This window comes from Glycine max, chromosome 16 (assembly GCF_000004515.6).
Source record: "Glycine max cultivar Williams 82 chromosome 16, Glycine_max_v4.0, whole genome shotgun sequence".
NCBI lineage: Eukaryota > Viridiplantae > Streptophyta > Magnoliopsida > Fabales > Fabaceae > Glycine > Glycine max.
In genome coordinates, this window is record NC_038252.2 from 26302116 (window position 1) to 26329139 (window position 27024).

The window sequence follows — 27024 nt, forward strand, 5'->3', positions numbered from 1 at the left end:
TTGCGACGAAGAAGATCGTGAAGAGCATTCGCACGACGTCGTACAGGGAGCGCCTAGACTGACTCCGGATTCCGAATGTCTGTTGGATCCCTTATGGGGAGCATCGGGAGGTCCGGGACTTCCACGTCAGATCATGCTATTCCGGTCTCTTGCGCTGAGGGCCTGTTGCTGTTTATTATTGACCGGAGAGGGTCGTGCGGCAGTTTGGCTACACGCAGACCATTCCTGCTCCTCCTGTCGATTCATGGGTCTCGTATGATGATATACACGACAGGTGGATGCACTACGAGGATCATATGGTACTAGTAGGTGAGGTGTGCGTTGTGTCAGTGGCGTGTTCCAGTGACTACATCGACTGGTTCTTCCGCATCTCCCATCCTTTCATGACACCAGGCCACACATTAGATCCTCTGCCTCATGGTCATGCCCTACATCCCCGAGTCATCCCTCAGGCCCCGCAGACGGATATCCCTCCCGTGCCGGAGCCAGGAGCATTGTCGACATCTGTGGAGGATCCCAGACATGCAGTGGTAAGTAATACTAATAATTTATGTCATTTACCTCAATATTTGCATAATAATTTGTGTAATTAGTTTGTTTTGTATGTAACAGGAAGTTTGTGATAACATTGCTGAGAGGTTGAAGCGCCATCTGAGTCTAGGGGTGGTCACGTCTGGCTCATCGACACATGAGGTGATCGAAGAATGCCTCAAATTGGCCAGGAGTGTGACACAAGACCATCTAGTATACGTTAGGTGTAGACACATGCGGCGCACTGATTAGACATAGTTTATGTACAAATTTTATATTGATATTCCTTGTATATACAGATATTGTACATGAACTCATTTCATGAGTATTGTTGATTTTATTTATTTTCATTACTAATGTTAGTTTATTTATTTTCATTGATTGTGTATTCTATTTGTGTCTATATACACGCGTGTTATTAAAATGGTCTAGTTAACTTAGTTATAGTATATGTAAATTATTATAAATGGTCTAGTTAACTTAGTTTACCAACTAATAAAAAATAATTTAAAATATAACTTTAAATATAATTGAAATAATAAAGAAGTTGAAAAAGATGTAAAAAAAAAATTAAACAAAAAATGGACATCATTCGTTATCTAAGATCCTTATTTTATATAACGTACTAATATTTTTAAATTCTCTTATAATTACTATTTTCCCACTTATACTAATGATCATGTAAAAAAATGTATTATAAAGTAGTTAGTATTTTAATTTTTAATATAATACTAATTATTTTTTTTATATTCTTTATAATATTAATAATGATATGATTAATTGTAAAAATAAAAAATAATTTAATGATGATAATATTAATTTTATAAAATTATTATTATCTTTTATGTATTTATTGATTTTTATTAATATGTATAAAATAACCTTAAACAATATCTTTAAATATGTAATTAATAAATTATTATTTTTCCTCTTACAGATCAACTTGATCCATAAGAGGAAAACTAAACAAGAACATTTTTGTCATTTTTATAGAATATTGGGTGCACCTAACATCAGTCTCTTTAGTATCTCTCAACTAGCCTGCTAGGTTTTTGTTTTCTTTTTCTTTCTGGAACTAGCCTACTAGGTGATACCAGAAAAGGATATTTATTTATTCTGACAAAGAAGGAAGAAGCTGTATACGTGTTTCCTAAACTACCCTTTCATCGAACGGTCAGGGATCCTCACAACGGAACAAATTCGTCATTAACCTCAAATCCAGCACCTATTTTCTACTAACTAGTAGCTAGTAACCCAGGACGAGAAAAAAAACGTGAATAAATTCGAAATCGAGTAAAACAAGAAAAAAAAAAAAACGAAACGTGAAAAGGAAAAAGGGGTTTGCAGTGTTCCACCCACACGCACGCAGAAGCAGAAGCAGAAGCGCAAGCGCGTGTAACCCTAATTAGGGTTTGCAAGCCGATTTGGGATTCGCCTTTCGCGTGATCGCAGCGCTGGATCCGTACCGTGTTCCTCCGTCTACGGAAGCGCCTTTTGCTCGATCCTTCGCCGATCTCGGAAGCATGTACGGTCCCCGAGGGTATGTCAACGCATCTTCATCTTTCTCCTTCTTTATTCCTTTTCCATCCAATTGTTTCTTTTCCATTTTCTCAATTTCTGGGGTTTGGTTTCTGTGCGGTGATGCTTGTAATTAGAAATCGCGTGTCCGTCTAAATTTGTTTAAAATTAGCATTTAATTAGGTTCGTGTGTAACAAATTGGGGTTGAGTATTGTATGAATTTGTGTTTAATTTTTTCATTTGAGTCATTTGGGCATGGAAAATGCTTTCTGATCTTTTCCCCCTTTTAAGTTTGTGTGTATTTTGAATAATTTATTGATTATATCCTATGTCTTGATGAGGTTTTTACATATTTTCTCAGCTATTTCCAATGAATATGGCTGAGAAAGTAGGGTTGTACTGTGTTGTTACGCACACGCATAAGCTTTTACTTTATTTTTTATTCTTTAATTAATTAATCTTTTGAGTTGTGCCAGTGATGCATTAGTTATGTTACTCCACTATTATTGACCTTGAGCTGCATCGTTTGTAATTTGTATGATTTTTTTGTGTGTTTTATTTTGTTTATATATGTTCAGCTTGATGGATTGTGTCTTGGATAGATTATATGGTTGTGGTCCATCTGTGATACTTTCTGTTGTTATAGGTGGTCTGATTGATATGTTGTTATTTTTTTTTTCATATTGTTTGGTTGTGGGAGTTGTGATGAATATGATAGATCTATGAGAATAGGAATTAAAATTAAGTGTCAGGGGAAAACAAGGTTGGGTTTGGCTTTATTAACGTATGTTGAGTGGGGGATGTTTTGTTTTTTTGGGTATGGAAATTTGAAGGGCAATGTTGGGAAGCGGGGGGGTTTCGGACGGGTACGAGGTTGGCTCAAAGAGACAAAGAATGATGGAATCCAATCCATACTTCGCAGTGAGCAGCGGAACAGGCAACTTACCTTATGGGTATGCTGGTGGCTTCCAGCCCCCTCCCTTTCCTGTGGTTCGTCTCAGGGGGCTTCCATTCAACTGCACTGACATTGACATCTTGAAGTTCTTTGCTGGACTGACCATTGTGGATGTCTTGCTGGTCAACAAGAGTGGACGGTTCTCGGGCGAGGCCTTCGTAGTCTTTGCAGGAGCAATGCAGGTTGAGTTTGCGTTACAAAGAGATCGCCAGAACATGGGTCGCCGATATGTGGAAGTGTTCAGGTGTAAGAAGCAGGATTATTATAATGCTGTTGCTGCTGAGATCAAGTACGAAGGAATATATGATAATGACTACCAAGGTAGTAGCCCTCCACCCTCCCGGTCGAAGAGGTTCAATGATAAAGACCAAATGGAGTGCACTGAAATATTGAAGATGCGCGGCCTTCCATTCCAAGTGACCAAATCTCAAATTGTTGAATTCTTTAAAGATTTCAAGCTGATAGAAGATAGGGTACACATTGCATGTCGCCCTGATGGGAAATCTACTGGAGAGGCATATGTGGAGTTTGTTTCTGCTGAGGAGGCTAAGAGGGCAATGTCCAAGGATAAAATGACCATAGGATCAAGGTATGTAGAGCTGTTTCCTTCTACACCAGATGAAGCTAGACGGGCAGAGTCAAGATCAAGGCAGTAATCGTGGCATTTTTCCTTGTTTGTTTTAGGTCTTCACCTTGTTCCTTCTGGTGCCTACTATAATGTTTTTGAATTTTAGATTATGTACTTTACTTTTACTAGTTCGACTTGCTGTTATATTTGCATGTCTGAAATGGATGCATTAATTGATTAATAGAAAGGGCCTTTGAATATATGGCTCGGTGCTGTGAAAGGTGAAAATGTGTAATATTTCAAAGTTCCTTCCTTTCAGTCATGGCCGGCTTGTCTCGATTTTAGTATTGTTTCAGCTGTGCTGGTCATGGATACTGACCCTTAATGACAATGCGCCATTTCCAAAAGTTTGATTAATTGGTATGTTTAATGGATCGGTTTTGGGGTATTTTTGGACCCCCGACTTTATGTTGGGATCAAAGAACTCGATTTGGGTGTCTATCCTGTCTTGCAAAGTACTGTACACGAGTGTATGTGTTTGGTTGAGCATTAGAGATCCACGTTCAAGGCAAAATCAAATAAAAAAACAATGCATAGGCAATTATTAGTTGTTTCTAGGCTCCACATCTCGCTGCAAGCAACATGTTACCAAACAACGCTATAGTAACTAATTTGTTGCTTCTTGTTTGTTGAATCTCGCGCTAATTTTTACGGATAGGGTAGTGGTGTTTGTATGGTTTCGCTTGTTGGGGAGTGTTCTGGGGCACTTTAGCATATATCTATGTGTATTTTGAATTATGATACCTGCGGGTAGCATTCGTTATGCTGTCACAGGTCTTGGTTTTCTATTAATAATATATTGACTTATAAAAAAGACTAATAGTTGCTTCTAGGATCATGTTCACGAAGAAGTTCAATATAGTTGATTAGAGAAATGCTAGAAATACACTCTCTAACATATTCTTATTGGCTAAAATTGATTAGAAACGATAAAATTTAGTGGAACTCACGATATACGTTTACATTTAATTATTTTTTCTTCTGATTTTATAATTTTAAATAAATTTTAATGAATAATTTTTTTTACCTTATTCTTAACCTATTGTTCAACACGTAGTTTGCGGGATTAGAGAAATAGTCCAATTATTTGAATTTGAAAAGCTTGATAGCCCATTTTCAAAGGGTTGAATTCATAAGAAAATACTGACCCTTGACCTATGTAGTCACTACTTCGTGGAAAGTTGGGGAAGGTCATGACTATAGTGTAGTCTAATCCCTTGATTCACCACAAACTAAAATCCCTTTCATTTTTGTCATTATTATTCAACAGGTCACATAAAGACTAGAGAGTGGTGCCTAAGGCTTTTTGGTGGGTGTTGCTAGGTGCACCCATGATTATTGCTAGTGCACCCAGCACTTAAAGGGGAAAAAATTGAAATATCCTTGATCTGTAAGTCTTTTACGGATCAACTTGATCCGTAAAAGGCTTACGGATCAAGTTGATCCATACAATTTATAGACCAGCACACCCATCACAAATGCAAAGAAAGCATAAGAACAATTTTGGTATTTTTAAAAAATATTGGGTGCACCTAGCAACACTCCTTTTTGGCGTAGTGATGAAAAAAGGCTTGCTCGGTCAATTGACGTCAAGTGGCTAACAAGGCAGCAATACCTGTTCGTTCAAATTTTCTCCATACTAATTGAATATTTAGTATTAACTATAAAAAATATTTAAAGTAAAGAAAGTTTATACATAAAATCAATTGTAATGTAATCTAAATTAACACAACTTTATAATTCTAAAATTATTTAAACACCTAGTGTTTTACTTTTAAATTTTAGATAATATGTTGCCCACTAAATGTGAATTGTCTTCCTTCTCTCTAGTTCCAATGGTCTTGGATCCCAGTATAAAGCATATGCTAATAAGTATAAATAATAACAATTATAAAACATTAAGTTAGTTTATAAGTAAACAATTATCATTTTTCAATTATCCTTGAAACCTCTTGGACTATCGCTGACATCCCATGCATTACGTAGTATCACACTTTGTGCTTCCTTTTTAGGTATTACACTAAATTGAATAGGATATTCAGATATTCAAAGTTTACCCAAAATTGATGTTGTTATAGCAGTTAACATCGGTTTTTGAATTATTACTAGCAACATCAATTTTTTAAAAAAATCAATGTTGTTAGTAACAGTTAACATCAGTTTTTAAAAAAACTGATGTTAACTTATTACAAGCAACATCGGTTTTTTAAAAAACTGTTGTTGTTAGTGGCAGTTTACATCGATTTTTTAAAAAAATCGATGTTATTTTTAGGAATTTTTTGAAATTCATGTCTGTACAGTATGCAATCATTTGGGCAAACATGAATATTCTGATACTCCAAACTCATTGGACACAGTATCTTCTTGGTCTGATAGTAACTTTTAGGCAACATATTTTCCTCTGAAAGCATATCGTGCAAAACTTGAAGCAGTGAACTAAAACTTTTGTCATTCCACCCATATCTGGCCTTCACATTAACCAGACTTAACACCGCCGACAATAGCGTCAATGAATTCTTGCACCCCGGATACAAAGGCTTCTTTGAATCAGTTTGCAGTGTATCATCCATAGGGCATGTGCTTGCTGAAAAGACTTTTACCCAAGATCACGAATCATATTCTCTAAGCGATCTCTCATTTCTACATCAAATGATTCATATTGAGACCCCCTCTACATGTCTGTCAATTCACCATGTCATATCCATTTGGTATAATTCTTCTTAATCCCATCACACATTAGATGATCTCGTATGTCGTCCAACATTTGTCATCTCATGTTCAAACAATTGATGCAATGACAAAAATATTTTTCGTCATCATCCGGTCAACTTCTTTCAGAAGCAAATTGCAAGAACTGATCAACGCCTTCCTCATATGTAGGGCTAATGCAACTTTTGTTCATCCAACTTCGATCCATCTAAATAATAATTTTGTGATACTTACAAAGCTATTCCATGCATCAAAATCTCACTTTTTCATTATAGGTGTGACCTTATCCCATTCAGGAAGACATTTTTTTATGGTAACTTCATACATCAAGGTTAAGTCTCTTGTGTTAAATTTGACAAAATTTCGGCAGTATTTTGCATTGGTCTCCAAGTACATGACATGAAATGGTGAGATTAATTCCCCGATAATCAAGTATGCATTCAGAGAACAACTAGAAATGCATTGTATCGAAATTTCATCAAATTTAACAAAAAAATCTTAACCTTAATGCATGAATCTACCATAAAAATATGAGTCTCCCCAAACTGTCCAAATGGACAATTCAAGATTCAATACAACGATTAATGCAAACTATCTGCAAGTATCATTGTATTGAATCTCAAATGGGAATCCAAGGTTCACTCATGATAAACATTAATTATACGCACAACAATAGTCATTAATAACATAAAACAACGTAAAAAAGGACTCTAACATAAACTAGGCCAAGAAAAGTATGTTTTGCATTTGTACTTGTGATAATGCTCAATATCAATAGTCTCCAACAATGAATACCGTCAACGATGAGGCAAACAACAAAATGATAAGGGTCTCCAAGCTTATGCTGTAGCAAATAAGGGTTCAGTATGTTTCTATAGAAATGACTCACATATAGATAAGACAAAAACATCAAATTTTCCAATCATAGGAACCTATGAACTAGAATGGAATAAACAAGTGAATAAGCCAAGTTCAATGCATACAAACTAGACAATTCGTTATTGGCATAAATAATCATTCCCTCTGGCTAACAAAATTTGTTGCTAGTCATTGCATTACTTACTTTTCTAGTATTGCTCCAATAACAAGCTTCCTGATATAAACTAGGCATTAATCTTCAACTAATAACTTAAGCTTCTAGCTGAGTTGGTTTGGTCCTTTGATGATTTTTGTGTATATTGACCAACTGCCCTATCTTTTACTTGTTTACAAATATATATTTGATGTTGGCATGCACATTTATTTAATGTAATTCTTTTGATATGTGTAGATAGAGAAAGGTGCATGCTACATATTGTTTAAAAATTTTAGAAGCCCAGTAATACTGCATGAGAAGGATGCAGGTCTTAAAATTCTAAGGAAAGGTAATGGTTAATTTTTCATGATTAACATCTTGCAGGCAATGTGATATTTGTCTATTTTTCATGTTTTATGTATGCATTTTTACAATTTTTTATGTTGGTCTCAAATGTAGTTGTTCAGGAGTTACAAGAGCAACATGGTGCTGATTCTAAGTCACTTAATGTAGTGAGATGTACATCTTTGAATCAAGATGGGATCATTAAGGATGAATGTAGTTTTTCTCCTCTAAGTGACTTACAATTTTTCTTCTATATTGCATATGGTCATTTGTTGTAACTGAGAGAGGAACAAGTAGTTGTTAAGAGAAGGTTAGTTGGCAGAGCTAGTTGTTAAGAGATGAACATGTTATGTTGAAGGCGACTTTGCTTTTGAAGAAGGGAGAGGTGGAGGTGGAACTTTGGAATATATATATACACACACACTTTTTTTTAAAAGCATTTTTTTTATGCTACATATCCACATATATGCACACCTCTTTTGAAAGGCCTTTTCTGGGTAGAAAGTGATGTGCACGTGGTGTCTCTTGCCTTAACTATGTCAACTGTGAGGAACACAATATCAATGTTTAAATTAAATAATCAGTGTTCATATATTACTGGATAGCAAAGCCAGAAAAAGGGGGGGGGGTCTAATTGTTCTCCATTTGAGACATGAATGGAAGACATTTATCTACCCCTTTATTTGTTCACTTGGGAAGTAACATTAGAACCACAACACAAACCTAAGAGGAGATTAATGAATGGATTGAATTACAAGAAAAAATGTGTGGACTAAATTAGTTGAACAAAATTGTTTGTAAAGGCCAACATCAATGCGGGGAATAGGACAAAATTCATCCTACATGGTTTACTTTAGACATAATAAAATAAAATCCCAACGGAAAAGTCATAAACTAGCATTTCAAAGATTAACTGCACTAATCATTTCCATGAACAAACGTCCCTTTTGAACCAAAGATTAATTGCACCTCTCTTACTTTTCCATGAAGAATCCTCAATAAAACTTCACATGTGTAATACACACACACACACACACACACACATACATACATAGATACACACATATTTTCCCCTAGCTATCCCTCTAATCTAGCTTATCTAATTAGATTAGCATCATTAGATTTTAGTTAATTGCAGTGAACTTGTGGTCAATTTTAGTCAGCACCATATAACACTGCTCTTATCATCAGCTAAAGTATCCAGTACCACTACCAGGTAAGAAAATTAGTGTCCTTTGATTATAAACAAAGTTGACAATTATGAAAACAACAAATAAGTAAATACACAACATCTGAATTTATGATAGCTAATTGATACAACACATATCATAGTTCAAATTTTACATTTATAGCTGTGTAGCAGTTCAAATTAAATTGGCACGTAGCCAATGGAAGAAAAAAGTGAAGGTTACAATCATTACTCTACTGATGGTGGTGGTGTAATTGGGGTTGCAGGTTATATATTTTGATTTATATTTAAGTTTAACACAAGGCTTACATTTTGCCGAAGGAGCAGAGACTGGTTGTGGCTTGCCTTCTATTGATGCTGGCGGTGTAACTGGGGTTGCAGGCTCACTTGGTTGTTCTTCCTGCAAAGAAATAAAAAAACAAGAACAATGGTTACCAAAGATTGTTCCTAAATGTTTGAGGAAACATACCAAATAATATTTCTACATGTAACAAAAACACTATGCATGTATTCTATGAGAATTGAAATTTGTGTTGTGATCCAGTACCTCAGCCATGGACCTAACTCTCAGGCCAATAACTACAATACATGATTGATACGACAGTTCTACACAAGTTTGACCAATAATGCATAACCAAGCTATATACTAAAGAAACATTATATTGTTAAAATATTTTTTATTAAAAACATTGTACTAAAAATATAACTTGATATCTATCATAAAAAATATAACTTGATAAAAATTAGAAGTGGAAACCAAAGAGATATGCATGGCACCTACAGGCTACAAAATTAATAATACTCTTTCATTCTTCATAGAATACATTTAATACCATATATGTAGAAAACTGAACTTGGCATTTTTTTTTCATTTTAATTTATCATTTCTACAGGTTCTTCTAGTAGACTTTTTTATGGCTGACCAACTAACTAGCCAGGTGATCTTATTATAGCTTACAAGTTGATTTTATTATTGAGGTTTTTTCACTTCTACTTATTATTGTGCATCTTAAGTAAAATTAATTTTTTTATGTGATGGTTGTGTTTACAAATTCCATTGCTTAGGCATTTGGAAAGTCCAGGTTATCACATTTTTGCTAGAGCATTCAAAACACACCACCCTGATACCTGCCATTCTGGAAGATTATAAATGGAAATAACTTACATCATCTCATTTTTACCATATTATTGACGTGCTTTGCAGGTAAGCCTAGAATGCAGATTAGTAATTGCACTTCTCTTTTGACATTGCAACCTAGGAAACTAATTATTAACTACTTTAACAATTGGAGACATGCTACATTGCTAATTGAATTTCTTTTATATTGTGTATTCCCCATTATTTCAAAAACTAACACGTGCTTATTGAATGATCTTACAAGTGTGCAAGACGGTGGTTTGATGATGGTGATGTGAACCATTTGGCTAACATGGAAAAGTATGTCTCAACAATGGTGGCAACAAGGGTTAGAATAACATACAACAGGCAAAATGACAATATATGGTTTGCTATAGTCTTAATCACTTTCGTGGTGGCCACAATGTATCAATTGTACTGGGATTTTATCAAGGACTGGGGATTTCTTAATCCAAAATCCATGGCTCAGAGATGATCTAATTCTAAAGAATAAAAGCATATACTATATGTCTATTGTAAGTTTTCTTTACCTCCTAATATGAATATCACAATCATAAGCATTTTATATAACAAAGTAATGTTGGATTGAAGGTCTTAAATATTGTCTTAAGAGTGACGTGGGTGGTGACTATCATGCACTTCAAGGTAGGGCCTGTTCAATCACGACTACAAGACTTTTTATTAGCTGTACTTGAGGTTATTCGGAGAGGGCATTGGAATTTCTATAGGTATATTTTATCATATTTTGAAGAGATGACTGAATTTTTTATCCTTTAGAATTTCCTTCTTCAATTAATCAGGACTTCAAAATGCCTATCTCATCCAATGTAACACAAACTATTTCACTATTTGTGTTTACCAATAAGCAAGTCCTATTAAAACCACATACTTTTAGGCACTGGCCTGTTAAAACTCAATGTTTCTAATATACTCCTCACATGAAAATCATGAGTTTAAAGCATGGGCACAACACATGCCTACGTAAACTTTGGGTCAAAACAATAATGTCACTACACTACTCACTAGAATCTAGGGTGACAATGAAAGAGCTCTAAGTCATAATAATTTTAGTTAGCACATTCTGCATACTCATTATATATATATTACTATGAATTAATAATACTTATTATTTCCATTGGCCTTCCTCCAAAAGATTACACCAGCTATAAATTGCTTGCACAATTTCTTAAAACCAGAAAGTAAACTGCACAAAAATTGAAAACATGGGCATTGCTAGTCTGAAAATGAACATAAATTATGGTGCAACAGTTCCTAAACTAAAATTAGTCAATAATCATGTTAAGAAAGATTCAAAACACACAAGCAAAGGAATTATTATAATAAATAAAAAATCCTAAATCTTAACCTATGTTAGATCATGAAATATTTTCTTAATGTTACAAAGCTTTTCAAGTAATAAAAAAAATCCTCAATATCCCCCAAATTTTCTCAAATAAAGAATTACAATATTCTAACCTGATGTTAGCATGTTTCTTTTGTTGTTTTGTTCAATTCTGAAAGAAACCTGGTATCTTGTTAGCATAAACCTGGTTTCTTTCTCAAATGACAAGATAAAACCCTTCTCAACCCCTCTTTCTATTCATACACAACTATTGATCTACTAGCATAAACCCACCCTTAATGGGCCTAATCAATTGCTGGCCCATTCCTCTTCTTTCTAACATAACCCCTTGTATTTCTTTGACTCAATATCCTAACTGCTAATCTGACCAATCAAAATCACTAATGGATGAAGTTGTATACTTCAACTACCACAATCTTGGTTCAAGCAGTGTTCCTTTATTTCTTGAAACAATGTTGCAAGCAAGTGAAGAATGAGTTTACACTTTGCGTATAAGATAATGTGGCACAAACAAGGAAAGAAAATGATCGATGTGACTCTAAATTGGTACTAAATAAAGACAAGATCAGAGAAGATAGGTGATGGCTTCTACAATGCACCCTTCAAAACCAGAGCATGGATTTAGAAGCTCTTATAATCATTGATTATATATACCTTTTTACACTTATGGAAATATCACCCTCATCTAACAATTGAGATAGAACAGAGAAGGTGCATGTTAAACAACACTAAAAAGATATGCTATTGGAGTATGATGTTTTGGCCAGGGTACCAAGACAAGATAAAAGGAGCTAAATGGCAATAGTAGGAAAATGGATGAATGAAATATTTTCAGTGTTAGGCCATAATAACATAATTTCATACAAGGATTCAAACTGTTTTTTTATGAGGGACTGCAGCTGCAAATTATGTTCATCTTTTCGCTACCCTTTTATATATTCTCAGTGTCCCATTGGTTCTAAGACACATATAAAACTTGGCTTCTAAATTCATTTTAAAGGAAGGTAGTGCTAGTGACCCAAAAATCATTTCCTATCTATTGTTACCACACAACAACAATTATATCTAAAGCACTTAAAAAAGAAAACAAAAAGAGGAAGAAGAAGTAAACCGGTGCGAAGTGAGGCAATGTGGGGATAAAAAAAGAAGTTAAAACTCAACTATGCGAGGTGAGCCCAACTCAACTATGCGAGGTGAGCCCAACTCAACTATGGTATTGAATACAAAAAGATGCAAAGAAGAAGATATAGTCGCGAAAAAGATGCAGCAAAATACCTGGGTACGGTGGCGAGCTGTCACGGTTGCGAGGAGAGGGAGATAGAGTCGTGAAGATGAAGCTTAGACGGAGAAGAAGAGAGCGCAAGTAAAATAGGGCTCGTGTTCTAATATTTTTAAATGTACCTTCAACATCAATTTTCAATAAAAAAAAATTTGATGTTAACAAAGCAATGTAAATGTTAACATCGATTTTATTAAAAAAACCGTTGTTAACTTATCATACGTTAACATCGGTTATGCAGAAAACCGATGTTAACGAACTTACGTTAACATCAGTTTTTTGTACTCTCCCCTTCCCTTCTCCTTTCACTCATTTACTACCACTAGACCAGCCTTAGGCAAATTTTTAGTATGCTTTAATTTAGACTTAAAGACTTCTTTTTATTAACCGGGAGACAATCACAATGGTAGTCATGTTGGAATAGATGTAATTAGAAAATATAATAAAACCAACAACTAATTGGTGTTGTAATTTATGAAAGCATTTCCTAGCTAATAGTACCTCCCTAGGTAACACTACTACAAAAATGGTCTTTTACGACAGTTCTACAAAAACAAATGTCGTAAGTAAAGTGATGGAAGCTTGCTTGTGGGGCTTCTATGGAGGCTGGATCTTTGAGCTTCAATGAGGTCCTTTAATGGTGATTTTCCACCATGGAGATGCAGTGGAAGACAAAGGAGAAGAGGAGAGAGGAGGCGCCATCCACTAGGGAATAAGCCTTGGAAGAAGGAGCTTCACCACCAAGATGAGCCTTGGATAAGAAGCTTGGAGAGGATGCTTCAATGGAGGAAAAGAAAGAGGGAGAGAAAGAGAGAGGGGGGAGCACGAAATTGAAGGAAGAAAAAGGGAGAGAAGTTGAGCTTTGTGTTGTGTCTCACAAGACTCTCATTCATCAAAGTTACAACAAGTGTTACACATGCTTCTATTTATAGACTAGGTAGCTTCTTTGAGAAGCTTTCTTGAGAAAACTTCCTTGAGAAGCTTCTTTGAGAAAACTTCCTTGAGAAGCTAGAGCTTAGCTACACACACCCCTCTCATAACTAAGCTCACCTCCTTGAGAAACTTCCTTAAGAAGATTCCTAAAGAAGCTAGAGCTTAGCTACACATACCTCTCTAATAGCTAAGCTCACCTCCTTGAGATGAGAATCTAGAGCTTAGCTATACACACCCTATAATAGCTAAGCTCACCCCCATGACAAAAAACATGAAAATACAAAAAAAAGTCCTTACTACAAAGACTACTCAAAATGCCCCGAAATACAAGGCTAAAACCCTATACTACTAGAATGGCCAAAATACAAGGCCCAGACGAAGGAAAAACCTATTCTAATATTTACAAAGATAAGCGGGCTCATACTTAGCCCATGGGCTCGAAATCTACCCTAAGGCTCATGAGAACCCTAGGGCCTTCCCTTGGATCTCTAGCCCAATCTACTTGGAGTCTTCTACCCAATGCCCTTACGGAGTAGGATTGCATCATAAAGCGGTGACATTTTTGTAAATAACTACAAATTTTTTAAAAATGATTTTATGAAAACCGTCTTTGGAAACACATTACGACATCAGTTCTTCAAGAACCGATGTAGAATGCGAGAATACAATGTTAGTTTTAGAAAACCATCTTCGAAGGGAATGCGAGAATTCCAACTCTCTCTCACTTATCCTTATTTTCATCTTCTTTTTAATCTCTCTCTCTCCTCCCCCAGCCCTACCCCTACTGCATCTGCGACCTCGACATCCACAACATGAAGGTCTCCACCTCATTCTCATTCATCACCGCACTCACCTCCCCTTTCTCTCCCTCAAACACATAGTTTTAAGAACCCAATGGGGCAACCCTATTTGGTCCACTCCTCTAATTCCTTCACGACACTGACTCCTTCTTCTTCATCAACCTCTACCCTTACAATCTTTATTGCCTCAACCCCGAGATTCCTCTTGGAATCGTGCCTTTTTAAGAACATCCGTTTAACTTCCGCAATGACTTCACCATCGGGGTTCGATATTGAAACCTCTTCGACGTCATGGTTAACACTGTCGTCTCCATCCTCATCATTATCGGCTACGAGACTGTGCCAATTATTTCCACAAAAACTGGTTGGCTGAGCTCCAGCATCGCCGCTAACGAGTTTGAAAGACTATGTAACAAAGGTTTTCATGAAACATCTTAAAAATGGTAGGACTCACAACTCTACTATGAAGTTGAAAATTGTCTTGTGGAATTGCTTCATCCACATGAAGATTGTAATGTGAATTCATCATTATTTTTCACTCTTCAGGTTTTCCTTTAGCTCAATAAAAATTTAAATCCTTATATTGGTCAGATCTATTTTTTACAAGAAAATAATTTGTCTCAGGTTTCTACTGCTGATATGTCGGGTTGAAGATGTTATTGTTGAAGACACCATAACTGGATCTGTTGTGCACTTTCACTGGATTAGAAATATAAATGTCTCTTATTCAGGAGTAATCAGTGTGTTTGGGTTGGGAGGTGATATAAACTCGTTCTCTTATAAATGTGCAAGTTGTTTTCTTTTTCTAGTTCTAGTTATCAAGTTTTGGGTGCATAACCTTTTATCTTTGCATTTTTTCATCAAGGTGTTGTTTCAAGTTTCAGCTATCTATTACTGAACTAATTACATTCTTGATTTAAAACTAATTGGCAATAACATCTAGGGCTATGCCTTCAATAACTTTGTTTAAAGTGAAATGGAAACAATAAAAACAATTAAAAAGAAAAGGAAAAGGTTTTTGTCCCATCCAAGCCATTCTTATTTTCATATTCTTTTCCAGGTATATTCCATCACCCCTGTTGATTTTGATTTTAAACTTGAAAGGTTAATGTACCCTATCAAATTATGGAAAAGTACAATAAAGTTATGGTGAGAGTATTTTGAACTTTGGAATAATCAACCATGTATCTGGTTAGTGATTTTCAACGAGAGGTTAATGAATAACCACTCATTGATTTAATAAATCATTTGTGTGGTTAAATGTTCCCGAAATGGAAATATTTTTAATAATAATTCCTTCTTCGTAATTTTCCCTTCCAAGGTTGGAATAAATACTCATAACAATATCATATATAGAATAATTTACATTTGAAATTATGCGAGTAAAGATTGACTACTAGATAAGGTGTTTTCAACAACAGCTAAATGACAACGGTTCCCCAAGAACTGTCTTAATATATTAGGTGATGACAATTTGTAAGTACAAAATTTTTCAACGAAGACGGTTGTATGAAAAACGTCTTAGAAGGTTGTAAAAACCATCTTAGAAGTAAGTGCCCTTAATTACTCTCGGGCTTCTTACTTTATCCTTCTCACTCTCACTCTTATTCGATGCTATGTTTTGAAAACCCTAATCACCTTCCTCTCCTCTGACCCCCACCTTCGCCTGGTAGTCCTCTCCTTCGTCCCCCTCCTCACCGGCCTCTACCTCTCTTGCATCCACTCCTCGGAGCCATTGTCCCTTGCGATCTTCGAATCCGTTCTCCTCGCCCTCTATGCCGCCGAGACCAAATCCTACAATGGCAAATCGCTGGTGGTCACAATCCCTGACATCTACCACGTTCCCCTCCATTAAGCCTCACCACACCACCCTCGATTGGACTCATTTTGCCCCCTTTAGAACCCCAGCTCGGCGTCAAATCCACCAAGCGTACCTCCAACATTGGCGTCGCGCTCCAGGTACTACCAAGCACACTATGCTCCTCTTTCTTCACTTAACCCTAATTACACTAGTTTCCTTTTCTTATGCTCTCTTGGGCCAATTTTGGGTTTCTCTGTCGTGTTACTTGTGGTGTGTAAATGGGTTTGTTTTGCAAGCCTTGAGTGTTAAATAGAAAGGATCAAAATCCAAACTTGTGTTCCCCATTTTTATGTTTAGATAATTTTTTAGCCATTGCATGCCTGTGATGAATGTTGAGGGGTGAAGTGTATAATGTAGTAAGGAAACATGTTTTCTCATTATCTCATGTGTATCTGGTTTTTTGGGTTTGAACAGAGCTTTTAGAGAAGGCCAAGTCTCAGGTTAATTTGTTAAAGAAGCAGAATAAGAAACTTGCTAAAGTTGTTGGAGGATGCCTTGGGCAATACTATAGGTGATTAAGTTCACTAAAGAGAAACTGTTTATCTTTTTTTTTTTTGTGTGTGTATGCAACTTTCTTTTTCTTTTTGTGTGTGATGTAGGTATCATGGTGATTGGAAAAGTGAGACACAGTCTGTAGTTTCAATGCTTAAATTTATGCACTGGCTCGAAACAAGAAGCCTTCTCGAGCACAAAGAGGCTAAGGAAAAACTTGGGTGTATGTTTTAATACTCTAGTGTTAGTTATTGGCATGTCAATCAATGTTTTATTCTTTAGGTATGTATGCATGTATGCATAGATTGATTTCATTAAGCATTATTATTAATGATTTACTAATTTTCTAATTTACTAGTTGAATACATTATGATGTCCTAAGCTTCTAAGTAGCAGGGGAATGTGAGTTTCAAACTGGTGTCTTTTGTAAAATAAGCTTCTGCATGCAAGCTGAGTTCTTGGCAGCAGGCTTTCTATCAAGCAATTAAGAACAATATATCTCTTGCTGAGTTGTTTGATAGTAATCGTGGGCAGCTCAATGAGAAGTGAATTTTGAATTTAATGAACATTGTTATTGAAGTAAGGAAGGTAGAAAATCCATAGTATTCAGGCTTTCTTTTCTCTTTGTTCTTAATTTTAGTAGCGCAAATTTTGTATTGATTGGTTCATTTTTGAAATAAAGATTGTTGTAATTCAATTGTGTGAAGTTATTTTTTCTTCCAACCAAGATGGTGCCTGTAATAAATATTACTTTTTCTTCCCACCAGAATGTAGTTACCTTGAGAAAGAAAAAGTGAGATCAGTTAGACGAATGTTATTGGTGCCATGCTCCTTTTGAGGTCTTGGTTGTCCCCCATCAAGATAGGGTGTTATCAAATGCCAGGCTTCTTCACTCTGCTTACACATATATCCCGCAAAGTAGAGCTCCCCCAGTATGTTGTCTCTAGTGTTGTGAATGCTACATCTAGATATGTTTACGTGCCTTGATTCTGTGCAGGTTTATGGAACATTGATACATGTTGTCTTTTTATTTCTTCATAATGATGTTTTTTTATTTTTTTATTTCAACATCCTATTTTATACAATTAAACACCATTTCTTGTTACCTATTATTAGGTAAAATTTCTTTGAACATAAGTTGGGAAGAGGTTATTTATAGGTATTGTTATCAACCATTTGCAAGTTTTGACATGTAATATTGTTATTGGCACTCTGCCTTTTCTTTTCTTTACAATATTATTACTAATATAATGATAAATTTTGAAACAATATTAGTAAGACTTTCAGCGTATTGGTTGTAAAAATTGTATAGTTGCAATGCATTAAAGTTTGTAATACGGCATATATAAAAAGTTCTAGGAAAGAATAAATTAAATTAATGACAATAATACAGTCACGAGACCATAGAAAACAAATCACCAACCACTCTTATCTCTGAGTTGTGCATGCCATGTGTTGAAAACTTAATTCTGAATCCAATCCAACACCACTCACTTACTCCTTGTCTCTACCTATAAATCAGAGCCTTTAAGAAAAACTAAGTTTCACAAACTTGAGATTAATTCATCTCCTTGTCCTACAAAAAAAACATGGTTTCAACCCCCTCACTCAAGTACGTTCTCCTCTATATATATTAGTACTTCTCATATATTTCTGCAGGGCAAAGAGTGCAGTATATGAAGCAGAACTAAAGCGTGAAGAGAGAGAACGGCATCCTATTAACCAGAGGGAGAAACACACCCTTTATCCTGTGAGTAAGCAGGCAATTTTAATGTTCCCATTTAAAGTGATTGATTTTGCACTAGTTCTTTTCTTACCTATACAGTTGTGTGAAAAATTCTTAGCACTTGGCAGCTATGAAGCTTAGGTATTCCCAAAATGTCAAAGATATTGGTGTCATACGCAAAACCAATACTGATACATATATGACATGCCTATTTGTAAAATTTAAGTTAGGCCATATTTGTAAAATTATTTTACAATTTTGTTTGCATGCTGCTGAAATTATATCACAGATATTCTGATTCTTGATGTGGATTTGGCAGCTATGCAGAACAGCTGAAGAACACCCTGAAATTTTTTTCCTCTAAGTAAATTTTGATGAGAATAAGCCAATGTGTAAAAGGCTGAATGTTAAAGTACTTCCTTACTTCCACTTTTATCGTGGGGCTGAGGGGCAGAATCATTTTCATGTTCACATGCCAAGGTAATTCTTTCTATTTAGTTCTGGTTATGTTAGCATTTCTGGCTTCATTGTAAGCGAAAATAGGTGAACTTAATAATTTGCTCCTTAAAACTTAAAAAGTATTTCCAATGCATAAAAAGCGCTTTAGTACATCGAGTTCAACACATGCACCAATTCTAAATTCAGTCTCACGAGACCTTATAATGGTAATTAATTAATAGTGTATATGTACCCATTTTACTTATTAGACATGCATGATCTTGATTAATTACGTGTTGTGCTTAATTAATTGTGAAACATATGCATATATAGTTTGAAGGTGCAGCAAATGAGGGTGCTAGGGGACCAAGTATATGGGATACCTTCACCCATAAATATCCAGCTATATATATTTTCTTTCCAAGATATATATGTATAAGGGAGCAGAGAAAAAGATGGGAAAGGGTCAAAGGGAATGCTTGACTTGTTATCTTTTATATATTGCTTGGCTAATATGTATGTACCATCTTGAATTGATGATATGCATAAAAGATACAGGACAAAAGCAATGTAGATGTGACCATTGATGCTTATCATCGTTACAAGGTATGGTTGCTAGCTTCAAAGTATTTGTATCTTCTAGATTAAAAAACCATGTACATTTAACAAATGTACGTGGAATTCATAATCGTTAAGACGTAATTGGATTATAAAAAATTGATTAAAAAAATATTTTCTATTTTTTAAATTAATGATATTACCACTTAATTACTACTTAATGATATTACACATATTTTTCTCTTTTCTAATACATTTTTTAAATTGATTATAAAAAATTGGATTATAAAAAATTGATTAAAAAATATTTTCTATTTTTAAATTAATGATATTCCACCTATATTTCTATTTTCTAATTTGGACCATGATCTTTTTTATTTTACTTTTCAATTTCTTATATATTCGCCTACCATAAATGCATAAAAAAGTGCAATTAGCTTTTTATACATTTATTTTTATTGTATAAAGTATCTTGTGGTAACATTACTTCAGTATACATTTGAAGCGGAATCCGTAGATAATTAATACTAGTATATGCTTTTATAATTTATAATAGTAGAATTTAAAAAAATGTATGTAATTAAAAAATAATCATATAACAATTAGTAGGTGAAGGAGAAGGGTGGTGAGTGGGCGAGTGGTGACCACTAACCTGCGTTGTAATATTTCTTGTTATTTCTGTATGCTTTTGATATTTCTTGTTATTTTTGTGTTTTTGCAGGCTATATTTCACAATATAGTGTGGAAAAACTTACTGCACAAAATTTAGCCCTATTATTTATATTGTCAATTTATGTGTTCTCATGCCTACATGGTAGTGGGGATTTCTTATTAAATAGTTTTTTTTCTTCAAAAAATTTGCTGATATTATTTTTGCTATTTATACACTAGGTAAGGTAGTGGAAGGTGTCATGACAAAAGCACTGCTCCTACTTGCATTGGGTAAAAACTGTTGCGCACCGTGTGTCTTGTATTATTTTCTTTCCAGCTTATTATGTCATTTTGGTGGCTACTGGCTATACAACATTTATGTTATGATATGTTAAACCATCTAGATAGTATCATGTTCTAGTGTAAGCGGCACCTGTTTTGCTTTCTACCTCATCAATGAAGACTATGGCCTCTGCAAGTGCAGGGATTTCAATGTTACTTAGGCTATTTTCAAATGTGTTGTTTGTCCTTGATATTGGCATTGGATTTCCTTACAAATTCTAGTGCGGGAATCAGTCTTATATCCACATTCTTTTTTAATAATTAAGTTTTGCTCTTTGTTTGAACTTAGGCAACAATTTTGTATACATCTTTTGTTGCATTCAATGTGTGTTTTCCTAGATTAATGCTGCTCATGTTCATATTGTTTTCCATTGTTGGTAACTTCTCTATAATTTTACAGGAATTTGAGTTCTAATTCTTTGGGAGGTGAAATACCACCGGGACTAGGTCAAAAATCCATGATACAAGTGTAAAATCAAATATGATCTCTGTTAGTTACAAATTCTCAAAAACTGTGCTGCCTTTAGATGCTATTCAAATGTTTTTATATTATTTCCTCATCAATTTTCAGTATCTTCACACATTAAAATGTCAAATACTTTTATCATCATATACTGAATACGATATATAATTAGTCTACATGTTTTTCTTGCACGATGTTTGGTAGATTAAAATGCATGCCATTTAAAATTCTGAAGTCGTTTATAATAATATTATGGAGTTCATCTTTCATTTGTCAATTTGGCATCTTAATGCCCACTTAGTCGCTTCAATAACTTTATTTATATAATTTTTTAATAATAATATTTTCATAATTTTATTTTTTTTATAAAAAATACATTGTAAAACGGATTTTTGAAAAATTATCTTTGAAACTTCCTAAGACGGTTATTAGAAAAATCATTTTAGAATTATTTATTTTTTTTAAATGATAACTATCTTAAAATTTTCAATCTTTTTTAATTTCTTTTAAAAAAGATATTCTAAGGCGGTTTCGGGACAAAATCATCTTAGAAATTATATCATTTTAAGACGATTTTTAGGAACCGTCGTAGAAAGCTTTTGGAAATCTTCTTAGAAATTGTAACTTTTTACAACGTTGACTTCTAAAACGGTTCAAAATCATCTTAAAATGCCTCCAAGAGTTGTCTTAAAATACACTTTTTCTAGTAGTGATTATAACTTGTTGAATTTGCAGTCTTGCCCAAAGTTTCTAGACTTTGTCTGATTTAGCAAAGCATCTAGCTACAACTGTGGAAATAGTATTTCTAATTAGACACGGTCAATTTGGTGAAGATGCTGACATTCAGGTCCAGTATATATACAAGGAATCCTTCTTGGATATAATGAAATTGTGTATTTATGAATTGTATTTCTCTGTGATAAATATTAATAGGAATTGTCGGAAACGTATAATGTTCCATTTGTTGGCACAGGATCAAAGGAGTCTTGCCAAGCATTTGACAAGGTACATGACATATGTATTGTGTTCTCTTTAACATAATTGGAATGCAGGCACACATTTGAGATCTAAGATTGGTTTACATTTTCTTGCCAAACATAGTTAGATTAAGTTCTAATTCTATACTTTTAATGACCATCATACACTAAGAATTAAATGATTTGAAAGCCTTATTTAGGATTTAGATTATTAAAACTTAATACCAGTTGGGACGCAAAATCTTGGTGCTAATTATGGTATATGATAAAGTTTGTGGGAAAAACTTCTGGAGACTTTAAAAATTGAGACTTCCTCAGTTTACTTTACATACAACAAGATTATCACCTTTTCCTTCTCTAGTAATCTTTTGTTACTTAGGTTTGACTTTGACTGTCCCTTTGGCACTGGTTTTTTTCCTTAAAATAATTGTCAACATAAAGCATCATTAGAGCTCAGGAAGCATGAATTCATAACACACTACTAAAAAATACACTTTCAACATCGGTTATTTAGAACATTCTACATCGGTTCTAAAACCGATGTTGAAAGTGACGATGTTGAATGTATGAATGTTAACATCGGTTTTGGAGAACCGATGTTAACATATGACTACATCGGTTCTTCAAATACCCGATGTTAAACACAATGAACAACAACAAAAAAAGTGTAGGCATGATGAACGTTGACATCGGTTTTCCAGTAAAACCGATGTTGATATGTTAGTTTAACATCGGTTTTCTAGAATAACCGATGTTAATGTATGCCCTTAACATCCGTTTTTCTAGAAAACCGATGTCAACGTTGATGATGCTTACACTTATTTGGTGTAGTTCTTTGTGTATAACATCGGTTAATTATAAATAACCGATGTTACTATTCAAATATTCACATCGGTTATTTATAATTAACCGATGTTAATGTACAATAGTTGACATCGGTTATCCACAGATAACCGATGTTAAAATACAAACGCTGACATCGGTTATACACAAAAAATCGATGTTAATATACAAATGTTAACATCGGTTTTCTATTATAACCGATGTTGGTTATGATATTAACATCGGTTTTTGTTAATAACCGATGTTGTTTTCAAATATATTTTTTATATATACTTTCTGTTTTTACAGTAAACCCAAAATTGTACCTGTCAAATGCAATTTCAGGAGGCCCAATTCACAGCAAATAAATATTTTATTCTGCTTTCAAGCAGTTTTAATGATAATAAACATCAAATAATTGATTTATATATTATAAAGAACAATCAACAAATGAATTCAATGTTCGTGTTACATAGAAAATGTAAAAAGTGTTAAAAAATGTCCCTAAATCCTAGGCCTGATCTCTAACTCGGAGATAAAACTGTGCCCACTGAATCCGCAATGCTTTTAATCTCTCGGGCTCCAATGGTCTAGGGTCGTTAAAATACTGCATGATTAAATAAATCATATTAAGTTAATAATGTAATACAAATTATAAATAAATCGATTTTCTTTGAAATAAACTTACCGCTTCCCAATTATTTCTAAAACTTCCTAAAATGATGGTGGACATCCAGTGCATGACATAGTAGCCGCACTCAGTAGTTCCTTTTTGTCTATTACACTAAATACATAATGATATTTGGATATTAATTAAACAACTAGTGTACAGACACATAAAGAAATATATATAAGTGGAAGTTTTATGTAAATGACATACCTTGACGACAATCCACCTAGCAGGAGCTTTTGATTTAGGCTGTGGAGCATCATCAAGACCCTTGATAGCACTGTTCCATATGAGTAACAATTAAAATCTGGTGTTGTACGTTGAGTTATTACAATGCAAATGTATTGAAAAGAACACTAACCTATTAATAATCCCCTTAAGGTAGTTGTCTGGCCTGTTATGCGATGTCCTTTCTGTAGAGAAGCTGTAGAGGAGGCATCTCATTTGTTCTTCCATTGCGTCTTCATCCAACCAATTTGGTGGGCATCGATGTCTTGGCTGAACTATCATACTGCCTTTCCTCTTGGGCCTAAACAAAATTTTCTACAGCATATCTTCACTGAGGTAAAAGGATTAAAGATTAAGAGATGGAGATATTGGTGGATGGCGGTCACATGGGCTATATGGAAACTCAGAAACAGAATTCTATTTTCGAATGCAGAATTTGATGCTAACAGATTGTTTGATGAGGCTGTTTTGTGGACTTGGACTTGGCTTAGACATTTTGAAAAACATTTCTCAACTCATCTAAACCAATGGGCAAGCAATATTAGTCAAGGTTTTTTCTTGTAATGGGTGTTACATTTAGAACAAAGCTATGTTCTCCTTGTATCTAGAATCCCTTAGTTTCGGTATCTAGATATCAGGTTGTATAGCCCTATGTACTAGTACCTCTGGTACTTTTGAATTATATATATAATATACTTAGTTTTGCTGATAAAAAAAAAAGGTAATAATGGGAGGAGCAACAGCAATAACCCAGGAGGAATGTTTTGTCAAATTATGGAGCATAAAGGTTCCAAGAAAAATAGAAATCTTTGCACGGAGACTAATTAGAAATAGACTTCCGACAAGACAGAGTTTGCAGTGGAGGCAAGTGCAGGTTGCTGACACGTCATGCCAATTTTGTAGGGACAGTGAGGATGATGCAATTTTCATTCTTTGGACCTGGCTTAGGAACTTTGAGAAAGACTTCACAGAACATTTTAATCACTGGTGCAGTAGTATTAGACAAGCTTTTCTGTACTAGAAGAGGATACAGTTTTGGCTACTAGTTTTGTACTTTTCTTAGGTTTCTATAGAGTGGTCCTCTAATCTGGAAAATGCCTTTATGTAATTAGAAAGGGAATGTACTGGCTGAGACCTCTTCCAAGAGGTGCAACACATATGTACTTAAGTCAGGGGTTGTAGCTGGTACTTAATTCATCTTGTGTACCAGCTATGTTCAAAATATATTTGTACTCACAGTACCTCTGGTACTCTTTCATCTATCTAATACATATCTATTTTTGCTGAGCAAAAAAAAATTATCTTTGCTAATAAAAAAAACAAAAATAAGTACATTGCCCCTAAAATACCAACATTATACTCACTACTGTTCAGCTTGCCATAATTTATATAAAAAAACAATATAATCCTCATACAAATACAATCATGCAAGCATATTTCAAAACTTAAAATAGGAATAAACAACTCTGAACAAATTAACTTATGTAGACTTGGCAAATTTGTTTTCACTAATATTAGTAGGTCATCACCACTGCAGTAGAATTTAAGTTAAATTTAGATAAGTACCTTATGAAGAGACCAACTACCTTGTCACACCACTGCAGTAGAATTTAAGTTAAATTTAGATAAGTACCTTATGAAGAGACCAACTACCTTGTCACACCTAATAAGTTACAATTGAAGAAATTTCTGCATGTATAATTGAACAAACTTGTTATCAAACTTTTGTGTGTGTGTGTGTGTGTGTGTGTGTTTGTATGATGAGTGTGTGTGTGTGTGTCATGAGTGTGTGTGTCTCTGTGTGTTATGTTTCTAATTTAAAGTTCTAAGCTGTTTATTTTGTCTCAGGATGATGATGATAACACTGTTCTCCATATAGCAGTAGAAACAACAAAAATGATACGTGAAAATCTTGATTAGCTCATTGTATGCTTGGGAATCCTAATGCTGATGTATTAGTCAGAAACTACTGCCAAGTTGCAGCTCTGTGCACTCATTGTCATTAGATTTTGATAATTTATATCACTTGCAAAGCATGACAGCAAGTTTTCTTTTGGATTGAATTTCCTTTAATTTCTATATTAGTAACACTGGAGGTGAAGTAAAAAAAAGTAATCAATTACCAGGACAGAAGAATTTATCAGCCAATTTCTCAAAGGGGGTCCTGTCGTTGTAAATATACCTGCATCATTATCAACACAAGCATAAGATTGTTGTGTGTTTTTTTTTATCAGCCAAAAATATAATATATTCATTAATAAGTACCAGAGGTACTAAATTGATACATATTTGTATAAGTACGAATCATAGCTGATTCTCTAACAAGCCTTGATATTATACAAGCTGAAAGAAAACTATGGAGCTGGGTAGCAAGAAATTTTTAAAATGAATATTCTGTCTTATAACATTAGAGGGCTTGGTAGAGGTATAAAGTGGGCCTCTATTAGGAGATTGGTTGGGAAACACAAGATAGACCTCCTCTGTTTGCAAGAAACAAAGAGGGACTCTTTGGATAAGGCACTGTGCCAGACTTTGTGGGGTCAATCAGACTTTGAATGGGAATGGGTCCCTGCTGTGAATACTGTTGGGGGTTTATTGTGTATCTGGAACAATAATAATTTCCAGGTTGAGGTCAAAACTGCTGAAAGGGGATTCATTATGTTGGAGGGGGTTTGGATGGCAGAAATGCAGAGAGTCGTGGTGGCCAACATTTATGCTCCTTGTGAGATAGAAAGTAAAAGACAATTGTGGGAGAAGCTGTACTCAAGGAAGAGCCAGTCCCAGATTCAGTCTTGGTGCCTGGTGGGAGACTTTAATTGCATTAGACACCCAGCAGAAAGATTGGGAAGTAGACACTCAAATTCAGAAGCTAACCTTATAGCTAAATTTAATGATTGGTTGGCTGAAATGGAGATAGATGATATCCCCTGTGTGGGGAAGCCTTTCACTTGGGTTAGGCCTAATGGCTCTTGCAAGAGTAAGCTAGATAGACTGTTAGTTTCTGATGACTGGCTATCTAAGTGGCCTGATAGCTCCCAATTCAATCTTGAAAGGAACTATTCAGATCACTGCCCCATCCTAATAATTCTAAATGCACTGATTGGGGCTCTAAGCCTTTTAGGGTCTTTGATGCTTGGCTATCTAACAAGGACTACACTAAGGTGGTTAGGGATTGCTGGTCTGCAAATCATAGGCTAAAAATGCAAACTTCAGAACCTCAAACATAGGCTAAAAACCTGGAGCAGAGATAATTGTGGAGACCTAGGCAACAAGGTGAAGCAAACTCAGAAAAAGCTGAATGATCTGGAGGATTCTCTCACAGCTCACCCCTCTGAACAGCAAATTCAACAACTTAAAAAAACACAGTCTGACCTTTGGGAGCAGTCTTTTCT

At 34.7% G+C, this 27024-nt stretch overlaps 1 protein-coding gene and 1 long non-coding RNA gene across 4 annotated transcripts; both read left to right on the plus strand.

The window, feature by feature from the left end:
- Positions 1–1788: 1788 nt before the first annotated feature.
- LOC100819738 (heterogeneous nuclear ribonucleoprotein H3) lies at positions 1789–3853 on the plus strand. The gene is made up of 2 exons (XM_003547845.5): positions 1789–2071; positions 2884–3853. The coding sequence occupies exons 1-2, from the start codon at positions 2055–2057 to the stop codon at positions 3659–3661; spliced, it is 795 nt and encodes a 264-aa protein (XP_003547893.1). The 5' UTR covers positions 1789–2054; the 3' UTR covers positions 3662–3853.
- A 13644-nt stretch (positions 3854–17497) lies between these two features.
- LOC121173657 (uncharacterized) lies at positions 17498–26732 on the plus strand. Of its 3 annotated transcripts, none has more exons than XR_005888917.1 (6): positions 17498–18507; positions 18803–20421; positions 20873–20962; positions 21671–21782; positions 21869–21940; positions 25481–26732. It is a non-coding gene; the product is annotated as an uncharacterized lncRNA (long non-coding RNA). The 3 variants fall into 3 exon arrangements; XR_005888918.1 differs by having other exon boundaries at positions 21909–21940; XR_005888916.1 differs by having other exon boundaries at positions 21671–21940.
- Positions 26733–27024: the final 292 nt, after the last annotated feature.